At 43.1% G+C, this 12,238-nt stretch overlaps 1 protein-coding gene across 1 annotated transcript in view; it reads left to right on the forward strand.

The window, feature by feature from the left end:
- Positions 1-12,238, forward strand: part of LOC124271019 (multidrug resistance-associated protein 1-like) — a 78,608-nt gene that overhangs the window by 11,486 nt on the left and 54,884 nt on the right. Inside the window, 10 exon segments of the mRNA XM_046706081.1 lie at positions 27-290; positions 1,118-1,298; positions 2,056-2,376; positions 2,482-2,619; positions 4,945-5,091; positions 6,047-6,115; positions 6,117-6,132; positions 7,461-7,530; positions 8,506-8,632; positions 9,606-9,782. Of these exon segments, the coding sequence (XP_046562037.1) occupies positions 27-290; positions 1,118-1,298; positions 2,056-2,376; positions 2,482-2,619; positions 4,945-5,091; positions 6,047-6,115; positions 6,117-6,132; positions 7,461-7,530; positions 8,506-8,632; positions 9,606-9,782 (1,510 nt within the window).

Raw genomic sequence — 12,238 nt, forward strand, 5'->3', positions numbered from 1 at the left:
TATCCATGGTGATCATGATATTTCAGAGGCAGGTATGCTGCATCCACCCTCCACCACAACCTGATGCAGGGCGGGGGGGCACATGCCTCGGAGAAAACCCCCTTGCTGCAAGCAGCTCACAGCAGCAACAGTGACGTGTCCTTCAAGGTCAAGGACAAGGACAAACCTCAACTGGCGCAGCCGTCCTTGTTCAAAGTATTGGTGAAGACGTATGGGTTCACACTTCTCATTTCCCATGTGTGGAAGGCTGTCTATGACTTGCTGTCCTTTGTCAACCCATTGCTCACAAAGTAAGTAGAACGTCATCCCCTCCTTGATCTCAGTCAATAGAAGTATGTTAAGATATGTAAATCTCTGCACATTGTGTGGAGCTGAACTGTTACGGAACCGTGGACATTTTACTTTGGTGGAAATGATGGGAAAGCACTCACCTGGACATGTTTACCTGCTGAATTTTTAATTTAAGTCTATTAGAATGTATTTACCGTCTTCCTAATGTGCTGAGGCATTCCATTGATGACATCGTGTTGTCATTATCTGATAGGGTTTGTGTGTTGGGTATGTAACGGTTTATCAAACAACTGATGACATTGTGTTGTCATTATCTGATAGGGTTTGTGTGTTGGGTATGTAACGGTTTATCAAACAACTGATGACATTGTGTTGTCATTATCTGATAGGGTTTGTGTGTTGGGTATGTAACGGTTTATCAAACAACTGATGACATTGTGTTGTCATTATCTGATAGGTTTTGTGTGGTGGGTATATAACGGTTTATCAAACAACTGATGACATTGTGTTGTCATTTTCTGATAGGTTTTGTGTGTTGGGTATGTAACGGTTTATCAAACAACTGATGAATTACAGTCAGAAATTTCAAACCAAATGATTCAGGGTTGTGATTCACCTGCAGATATGCATCGTATTGCGGCCTCACTCTAATCACACTACTACTGGAATAGTATAGGGTAGCGTCACAATGCAGCAACACCGTGAACTTTGCCCTACAGTCACCTCTGTCTAGGGGATGAGGACACAGGTTGTCTTGGGGAAACAAATTGCACTGGAGGGTTTGTCCTATGCCTGGACTTGTTTGGTTGTCACTTCTGTGTTTCAGTGCCTTGATTGCCTTCATTGACAACCGAGCCAACGAGCAGGAGTGGAAGGGCTACGTGTACGCCTGCTCCTTCTTCCTGGTGGCTGTCACTCAGTCGTGTTTCTACCACCAGCACTTCCACATCAGCATGACGCTGGGGATGAGGATCAAGTCCGCCGTCATATCAGCCGTCTACAAGAAGGTCAGGCTCATTTAGTAAACGTGTCTTACTCTCTGTCTTACACACCTTACACCGTCTCCGAGGTGTAGTGGTTAGAGCGTCCGCCCAGAGAGACCGGCCGGCCACGTCATACCAAAAGATATTAAATTATGGTACTTGTTGGTCCCTGCCTGGCCCTCGGCATTCATGGGTACAACCAGGACTGGTCGGCTCAGAGTCAGTATAATGCACGGAATCTGTAATTCCATGAATTAATATAAATATAACTCAATTTAATCAACTCACAAAATAACAGTTGAGGTGGTGTAGCTGGGTGGTCATCTTTTGCTTGTCATTCCGAAGGTCCAAGTTTGATTGTCTGAATCTGTTCTTGGTGTTGCACATCGTGATATTGCATGCAATGTCTTCCTCAATGTGGGTACTAGTGGGGATTTGGGTTGTTGAATCACTGGTTAGAGGTGGCGAAAGATTTTTCTTTGTGACAAACATTGATGTTAAATCTGTGTTAAATCTGTAAAATTGTTTTAAGTAGGATAGAATTTCAAAGTTGTGCATGATCTGAAAGTAGCACATCAACTTAAAGTAGAACATGATCTAATCAGTGATGGTAGTGTGTGGGGTCGGGATTGTTCAAAGGTGTGGGAGGGGCTCAGAATGAATTTGAAACAAAAAGTCATGGACGTCCACTCCAAGTTCTGTCTGCAACAGTGCTTAAAGGCGTATAAAATCTTATCTAATCATGTGACTAGTTGCAACTGATGTTTCACGTCGTCAACAGGCTCTGACTATCAGCAGCGATGCCCGGAAGGAATCCACAGTGGGGGAGATCGTCAACCTGATGTCCGTGGACTGCCAGCGTCTCCAGGATGTCACAGGGTACTTGTATGTGGTCTGGTCCTCACCGCTGCTGATCGCTATTGCACTATACATGTTGTGGGGCCTTCTGGGACCATCCGTGATGGCAGGACTTGGAGTGATGATACTTCTGTTCCCGATCAACGGCATCATGGCCGGGAAGCTGCGGAAGTACCAGCTCCAGCAGATGAAGTTGAAGGATGCCAGGATCAAACTGATGAGTGAAGTCCTCAATGGTATCAAGGTGGGTCATGTTGTATTGTTTATTTCCCTTGTTACAAGCCTTTAGTTGACATTTCTTCTTGTCGTAAGGTCCTGTATTGTATCTTTCTTAAAATATATTTCTCAGGTTCTGAAGCTGTACGCCTGGGAGCTGTCCTTCCAGGAGAAGGTGCTCGTCATCCGACGCCAGGAGCTGGCCTTGCTGAAGAAAGTTGCCTACTTCAACGCTGTCATGTCTTTCTTCTGGACGTGTGCCCCTTATCTTGTAAGTTGCTTAACTAAAGTCATGTGCCCCTGATCTTGTAAGTTGTTGAACTAGATACATGTGCCCCTCATCTTGTAAGTTGCTGAACTTAAGACCTGTACCCCTTATCTTGTAAGTTGCTGAACTTGAGATATATGCCCCTTATCTTGTAAGTTGCTGAACTTGAGTCATGTGCCCCTTATCTTGTAAGTTGCTGAACTTGAGACATGTGCCCTTTATCTTGTAAGTTGCTGAACTTGAGACATGCGCCCCTTATCTTGTAAGTTGCTTGACTTGAGTCATGTGCCCCTGATATTGTAATTTGCTTGACTTGAGACATGCGCCCCTTATCTTGTAAGTTGCTGAACTTGAGATATGTGCCCCTTATCTTGTAAGTTGCTGAACTTTAGACGTGTGCCCCTTATCTTGTAAGTTGCTGAACTTGAGACATGTGCCCGCTATCTTGTAAGTTGCTGAACTTGAGACATGTGCCCCTTATCTTGTAAGTTGCTGAACTTGAGACATGTGCCCCTTATCTTGTAATTTGCTTGACTTGTGACATGTGCCCCTTATCTTGTAAGTTGCTTGACTTGAGACATGTGCCCCTTATCTTGTAAGTTGCTGAACTTGAGACATGTGCCCCTTATCTTCTAAGTTGCTTGACTTGAGACATGTGCCCCTTATCTTGTAAGTTGCTGAACTTGAGATATATGCCCCTTATCTTGTAAGTTGCTGAACTTGAGTCATGTGCCCCTTATCTTGTAAGTTGCTGAACTTGAGACATGTGCCCCTTATCTTGTAAGTTGCTTGACTTGAGTCATGTGCCCCTGATATTGAAATTTGCTCGACTTGAGACATGTGCCCCTTATCTTGTAAGTTGCTTGACTTGAGTCATGTGCCCCCTTATGCCCCTTATCTTGTAATTTGCTTGACTTGAGACATGTGCCCCTTATCTTGTAAGTTGCTGAACTTGAGACATGTGCCCCTTATCTTGTAAGTTGCTGAACTTGTGACATTTGCCCCTTATCTTGTAAGTTGCTGAACTTGAGACGTGTGCCCGTTATCTTGTAAGTTGTTTGACTTGAGACATGTGCCCCTTATCTTGTAATTTGCTTGACTTTAGACATGTGCCCCTTATGTTGTAATTTACTTGACTTGAGACATTTGCCCCTTATCTTGTAAGTTGCTGAACTTGAGACATGTGCCCCTTATCTTGTAAGTTGCTGAACTTGAGACATGTGCCCCTTATCTTGTAATTGCTTGACTTGTGACATTTGCCCGTTATGTTGTAAGTTGCGGAACTTGAGACATGTGCCCCTTGTCTTGAAAGTTGCTTGACTTAGACATGTGCCCCTTATGTTGTAATTTGCTTGACTTGAGTCATGTGCCCCTTATCTTGTAAGTTGCTGAACTTGAAACATGTGCTCCTTATCTTGTAATTTGCTTGACTTGTGACATGTGCCCCTTATCTTGTAAGTTGCTTGACTTAAGACATGTGCCCCTTATCTTGTAATTTGCTCGACTTGAGTCATGTGCCCCTTATCTTGTAAGTTGCTGAACTTGAGACATGTGCCCCTTATCTAGTTATTTGTTCGACTTAAGACCTGTGGCCCTTATCTTGTAAGTTACTTACCTTGAGATATATGCCCGTTATGTTGTAAGTTGCTGAACTTGAGACATGTGCCCCTTATCTTGTAAGTTGCTGAACTTTAGAAATGTGCCCCTTATCTTGTAAGATGCTGAACTTTAGAAATGTGCCCCTTATCTTGTGAGATGCTGAACTTGAGACATGTGCCCCTTATCTTGTAAGTTGTTGGACTTGAGACATGTGCCCCTTATCTTGTAAGTTGCTTGACTTGAGTCATGTGCCCCTTATCTTGTAAGTTGCTGAACTTGAGTCATGTGCCCCTTATCTTGTAAGTTGTTTGACTTGAGACATGTGCCCCTTATCTTGTAATTTGCTTGACTGGTGACATTTGCCCCTTATCTTGTATGTTGCTTGACTTGAGTCATGTGCCCCTTATCCTGTAAGTTGCTTGACTTGAGTCATGTGCCCCTTATCTTGTAAGTTGCTGAACTTGAGTCATGTGCCCCTTATCTTGTAAGTTGCTGAACTTGAGTCATGTGCCCCCTGTTTTATAAGTTGCTGGTTTTAAGATGTGTTATTAACCTTGAAACATGTGCCCCCTCTCATGTAAGTTATCTATCTTGAGACATGTGCCCCCTTTCACCTCCTGCATTATTGCTGAGAGTCTCCTAATAACAGGCCCAGGTATCTCCCAGGTGTAGGAGACCATTCCCCTCCACTCCGACAGATTGCTGTGTCACAAAGCGTTGTTGTTGCAGGTGACACTGGCGACATTTGCTGCCTACATCTTGTCCTCCACTGACAACGTGCTGGACGCACAGAAAGCCTTTGTGTCGCTGTCTCTGTTCAACATTCTCCGTATGCCTATCAACGCCCTGCCAATGATCATCCCGTACTATATTCAGGTTGGTTCCATGTACAGAGGTGTAGCGATATGGCGGTACACCATCGCTGGACGGCACTCACTATACATTGATTATCCCATATCACAGCACATACAATTCATTACATTACAGTTTATACTGAGGTAAAACATGTGAATAATATCAGAAACTGTTCAAGAACCAGCTTATGCAGATTGTGTATTATCTTCTGATTGAATCTGCTTAGTGAACCTTCCATGTCTCACCTGCAGAAGGAGATATGAACTTATGAAATATAAATACTGTATCGGGATATGAACCGTACCACACCCTTATTATATCACAGCCTTACTGTATTGTTACATCTATAATGTTCTAGCCAATCATGGTGGGTTTGCTGTGCATATTCACACACTTACTCAACACTATATATGTGCTGTATTCCCATTCAGTCAATCCAGTCTTGCTTCATGTGATGTCATCAGTTTGTCACATAATTCTGTTCACAGTCTGAGTTACCATGGATAGCCCACTGTCAATCACTTGGCAAACCAGATATTTTCATTCAACATCTTTCACAAAAAATTCCTAAAATCTGTTTCATACACAATATCTTGAGAAGTTATGATCCTGTTGTGAGGAAACTTTCTGCATATGATCTCAAGGCTGAAAGCTTAGTTTGAAGGTCGTCATTAACTCAGAAATGCTTTGTTAACATGGGGGTGGTGGGGTAGCCTAGTGGTTAAACCGTTAGCTCATCACGCCAAAGACCTGGGTTTGATTTTCTAAATGGATACAATGTGTGAAGCCCATTTCCAATGACACAGCCTCGATATTGCTGGAATATTGCTAAAATTGCGTAAAACCACACTCAGTCATTCACTGTTGTTAACATGAATAGCTAGCTAGAAGCATCCTCAGAATTACAACTCATCGTCATTGTCCTCGTCCTCCTCCTTCACACCCATTCTAAACATCCAGCACATTTCCTCCACAGGGCTGGGTGTCCGTCACTCGTGTGTCCAAGTTTCTGCGAGCCAAGGACCTGGATGACTCCAACGTCCAGGGGGGATCCACACAGTGGTCAGTTCAGATTAACAATACTTTAGTTTCAAGAGATAATACGCTTCCACACAAGCGAGTGAGTGAGTTTAGTTTTATGCCACACTCAGCAATATTCCAGCTATATGGCGGCGGTCTGTAAATAATCGAGTCTGGACCAGATCAACACCATGAGCATCAATCTGCGCAATTCGGAACCGATGACCTTGTCTTATGACAAGCATGGGTTATTGAAAGTTCATTCTAGCCCGGATCTTCACGGGTCCTTCCACACAAGTGACAGGGTCATGTTAACAAAGGAACTCATTCACATGTCCATGAACGTCTGCTTGTGAAGTCTTTTGTTACAAGGTGCCTGTCAGTAAGGGAGTACTGATACTGGGAGACATCATTGTAGATTGTTAAATGACAGATCTCGACACTTGAAAGCAATGCAGCCATAACGTAGTCTTTTTTGTGTAAATACTTTGTGTTCATGATAATAGTTGTACTTGTTACAAACCTGAATAAAGATGGACCAATACTGAAAAAGATATATATTTCCAAATGTATTTTATTAGTGTATGGACCAAAACTTAGAGACAAAAACAACATTCTTTTTCCAATTGTATTTTTATGTTTCCAAGAATGGTGTACCTCTAAAACAGCTCTAGTCTATGAAGGAAATCCAAGTTCTATGGATAGTCAACTTCTTTATTGCAATGGGTGCGACGTTTCGGTGTAGGTACAAACACCGTTATCAAGCAAGTGATACATAGAGTTGTAACATGGAGAATATATACATAGCTGCATAGTGTGTATATACAATTGACAAGGTTGATATACATTGTATTGCTAATTAGTGATTTGAGCAGAGTAGGTTGATGTACAGAGTGATAGTGATTAAAACAATATGCAGAATGAGTTTAGACAATAGATGAGTTGATGTACACTGAGATGGTAATGTGAGTTGGAGAGCGTAGATTGATGTACACATTGATTGGTTGTGATTACAATACACAAAAGAGGGGCATAGAAGCCAGTTGGACGAGGTATGGGTGGATTACTGGTGATATTTAATTAGGTTGTGATAGGCTGAAGAGATAAAATAACCTTGATCCGGGTTTGTGGTGGGGTTGAAGCGTTGGATTTTATGGCTTTATCCATAGTTGTCTATCCATAGAACTTGGTTTTCCTTCATCTATCCAACTTCTAAAATGCCTCTCAAAGAAGCTCTAGTCTATGTTTTTGTGTATCATTTTCAAGTGGTGGTTTTGAAGTATACTGATGGAGTTTTGTTACAAAGGAACCCTGTATAAAACTCACATATAGATTGCCATGGTTGATTCGGGATTTCGTCTGTGTTTCAGACGCGGCTATAAAGATTGAGCGTGGGAATTTCACTTGGGACAAGGAGCTGCCCAAACCTACACTGAGGAAGTGAGTCAGGCAGTGTCTTCCTGAAAGGGGGACTTTAATAATAACAATAATAATAATTGTGGACATTTATACAGCCCCTGTGTCCACACACTAGTGCTTGCTCAAAGCTCCAAATCATTATTACTCTGTTAACCTTAGCTGTCTGTGTAAGGCTCAAGAAGGTTAACAGTCGTATGACTTATCCCACCTGGTACCCATTCACTGCTGGGGGAAGGGGAAATTTTGAACAAACTCATTTGCCTAGGGTTAGACCAATGTGTTACTTTTCTTCTGGCCCTTTGGCTTGTGGACAGTAGAAACATTAGAATATATAACTGAAGATCAGAGTTTAACTTCAGATATCACTCACATAAGAAGCTCCCTTGCTGTGTTGTAACTTCAGATATCACTCACACAAGAAGCTCCCTTGCTGTGTTGTAACTTCAGATATCACTCACACAAGAAGCTCCCTTGCTGTGTTGTAACTTCAGATATCACTCACACAGGAAGCTCCCTAGCTGTGTTGTAACTTCTGATATCACTCACACAAGAAGCTCCCTTGCTGTGTTGTAACTTCAGATATCACTCACACAAGAAGCTCCCTAGCTGTGTTGTAACTTCAGATATCACTCACACAAGAAGCTCCCTTGCTGTGTTGTAACTTCAGATATCACTCACACAAGAAGCTCCCTTGCTGTGTTGTAACTTCAGATATCACTCACACAAGAAGCTCCCTTGCTGTGTTGTAATTATGAGCAAGAGACCCTGTTAAACCGTCACGCTACGTTATGAGCATTGTGATGTAATTTTTAAATGTTTACCAGTTTGGTGAAGCCTTGAACTGGTGTAGGGCACTTCCTGGCAAGGAGCGTAATGGATGGGTATCTTGGTTGTGAACAATGTCCATGGGCCTATGGTCTGTGTATCTCATACTCATACATTTAGCTGAAGGCTTGTGCTAGGTGACCTACTGATGTGTGTTTCTGACTTCCCCAGAATTGACCTGAAGATCCCTGAGGGTAAGCTGGTGGCGGTGGTGGGCCAGGTGGGGGCGGGGAAGTCCTCCCTCATCTCCGCCATGCTGGGGGAGATGGAGAAACTCACCGGCAGCGTCACGGTCAAGGTAAACACCAAGCCTCTCCAAGATACACATCTCTAGCAACACCCTCTACACACAGCAACATCCCCATTAACACCCTCCTTACACACAGCAACATCCCTAGCAACACCCTCTACACACAGCAACATCCCCAGCAACACCCTCCTTACACACAGCAACATCCCCAGCAACACCCTCCTTACACACAGCAACATTCCCAGCAACACCCTCCTTACACACAGCAACATCTCAAGCAACACCCTCCTTACACACAGCAACATCCCCATCAACACCCTCCTTACACACAGCAACATCCCCATCAACACCCTCCTTACACACAGCAACATCTCAAGCAACACCCTCCTTACACACAGCAACATCCCATCAACACCCTCCTTACACACAGCAATATCCCCAGCAACACCCTCCTTACACACAGCAACATCCCCAGCAACTCCCTCCTTACACACAGCAACAACCTCCTTACACACAGCAACATCCCCATCAACACCTTCCTTATACACAGCAGCATCCCCAGCAACACCCTCCTTACACACAGCAGCATCCCCAGCAACACCCTCCTTACACACAGCAACATCCCCAGCTACACCCATCTACACACACCAACATCCCCAGCAAAACCCCTTCCACACAAAACAACAATCCCCAGCAACACCCTCTCTACATACAGCATCATCCCCAGCAAAACCCTCTCTACACACAGCAACATCCCCAGCAACACCCTCACCACACAAAGCAACATCCCCATCAATACTCTGGCCACATGAAAGCAAGACCCTCTCAACACACAGCTAGACCCTCTTCTGCAAAACATCATGATTAATACCCAGGTTTGAGTAGGTCACCAGTAGAAAATTGATTGTGAATGTGACAAATCTTGCACTGGAAAAATCAGGCTTTGACAACTGACTTCAGTCCGTCTCAGAATTACCTTGAAACTGTTTGATTCCTAATAGACTGTTTTGAAAACTTTCAGAGCTCCCTTGCATACGTGCCCCAGGAGGCGTGGATCCAGAATGCCACTCTGAGAGACAACATCACATTTGGGCAGGATCACAGTGAGAAGAAGTACAAGCAGATTATTGAAGCCTGTGCCTTGACCTCTGACCTGGAGATATTACCTGGAAAAGATATGACAGAAATAGGAGAGAAAGTAGGTTGAATGTGTTTTATTTACAGTTCTTCTTCTCCTCCTTTTTGCTTGACCTTCTCTTGTTCTCCAACGTGTTCTCATTGTTCTTCTTCCTGCTCTTCCTCTTGTTCTACTTTTTTTTGTTCGCCTACTTGATCTTTGTTCGTCATTTTCTTGGTCTTCCTCCTCTTGTTCTTCTTTCTCTTCCACCTGTTCTCCTACTTGTTGTTTGTTGTCCTACTTGTTGTTTGTTGTCCTACTTGTTGTTTGTTCTCCTACTTGTTGTTTGTTGTCCTACTTGTTGTTTGTTCTCCTACTTGTTGTTTGTTGTCCTACTTGTTGTTGGTTCTCCTACTTGTTGTTTGTTGTCCTACTTGTTGGTTCTCCTACTTGTTGTTTGTTGTCCTACTTGTTGTTTGTTCTCCTACTTGTTGTTTGTTGTCCTACTTGTTGTTGGTTCTCCTACTTGTTGTTTGTTGTCCTACTTGTTGGTTCTCCTACTTGTTCTTCCTGCTTCTCTTTGTTGTCCCCTGCCGCAACGCGGAACGGGGGACTATGTATTCAGCGGCGTTCGTCTGTACGTCCCGATTCTTGTTAACGCGATATCTGATGAACTGTTGTACCCAATGTCTTCAAATTTGGTGACAGCCTACATTGAGAGACTACGCAGACACCAGTCGATTTGGGTGACCTTGACCTTATTTTCAAGGTCCCCACAACACTGACCACTGTTCAAACTGTTGTTAACGTGATATCTCATGCACTGTTGGACCCTGGTCTTCAAATTTGGTTACAGCATACATTGGGGGATTAGGCAGACACCAGTTTATTTTGGTGACCTTGACCTTATCTTCAAGGTCACCATGACACTTTGCACTCTTTTAACTCTTGTTAACGCGATATTTCATGGACTGTTGTACCCAAGTCTTCAAATTTGGTGACAGCCTACATTGGGGTATTACACAGACACCAGTTTTTTTCGGGTGACCTTGACCTTATCTTCAAGGTCACCACGATACTTTGACCGCTTTTTAAAGGCGATATCTCATAAACTATTGCACCCAATGTTTTCAAGTATGTTGACAGCCTACATTGGGTGATTATGCAGACACCAGTCATTTCAGGCATCTTGTATGTGACCAAAAAATAAAAAGTTGTAAATATAGATATTCCATTCTTTAGCGGAGGGGGACATTGCCATATCAGTGGCAAACGCTTGTTCTTGTTGTTTTTCATCCTCCTTTTTTTTTCCTTTTTCTTTTTCTTACTACTTCTGTTCTATGTGTCCCCTGCCGTGATATTGCTGGAATATTTCTAAAAACGGTGTAGAACCATACTCACTCACTCACTCTCTGTGTTCTTGTTACCTCTTCCTCCTGCTCTATCTCCTCTTGTTCTCCTACTTGTTCTTCTTCCTGCTCCATTTTCTCCTGTTCTCTGACTTCTTCTTCTTCTCCTTCCTCTTCTGGTATTTGCAAGCATCCAGTCCCAAGAGGTGACTAATTTTATAACCTGTGGGGACTTTGTGTTAGAAATGGTCCTGAGCAACTGTATAAGATGTCTGAATGGATGGAGGGTCAGACTGTGTGACTTGGCCAGTGTAAATGAACAACGTGGATTGTCATATCAGCAGTCTGATTGTGTGATTGTAAGTTGAGTATTTTTATGTGCCATCCTACAGCTGGAATAATGGTGAGGGTGGCGTTAACACTGTCGCACTCTCTTGCACTCTGACAATGAAACAAAGTATGAATGTTTTAGTTCGTCTGTTAAGATGTACAGTGGAAACTGTCTAAACCGGCACTCGTCGGGACTGAAGAAATATTCCGGCTTAGACAGCGTGCCGGATTGTAGAGTTGACACTAGAACTGAGCTCATATTTAGGGCTCCTTTGCCTTTAGGCAGGAGACCTATTGTAATCGTTCGTGTTTTTATTATTATTATTATTTATTCTTCCGCCGTATTTTGTAACAGAGCTACAGAGAGCACCGCTGGACAGAATGCCTTGACAAAAATCACCCAGATGCCCACCGAGGTGTAGATATCGAGCTTTAAAATCTCTAGGCTGTAGGCCCAATAGCAAAGGGCAGATAATTCAAAATTAATTCAAAAATTTCAATTTCAAATTCAAATATCTCCAAAACTAATGCTCCAATGTGTGCCAAAGTTCTTGAGCAGATGCGCAATCAAAATGCCTACAATTTCGCCTGGACGGCTCAAGTCGCTAAAATGCACCGTTTGGGCTATTTGGGATTGAAGTTTTGTTGATGTTTTTCAGCAAAATCCTGACTGCATACCTCCCAAAATGTGCTGCACTAAAACTACAAGGGCTACGGTTTTCAAAGCGTTACATACTTTGTGTCTATCCATGTTTCTACACAGTAGCATCGTCAAATGTGCCTATGTTTATATGATGGCGCCATATTGGGACGCTACTTTTGGGCAAAGTTGTCTTCAAAAACTTTCACGGGCTACTT

Source organism: Haliotis rubra, unplaced genomic scaffold, assembly GCF_003918875.1.
Source record: "Haliotis rubra isolate DU_JTF1 unplaced genomic scaffold, ASM391887v1 Scf1569, whole genome shotgun sequence".
Taxonomy (NCBI): Eukaryota; Metazoa; Mollusca; class Gastropoda; order Lepetellida; family Haliotidae; genus Haliotis; species Haliotis rubra.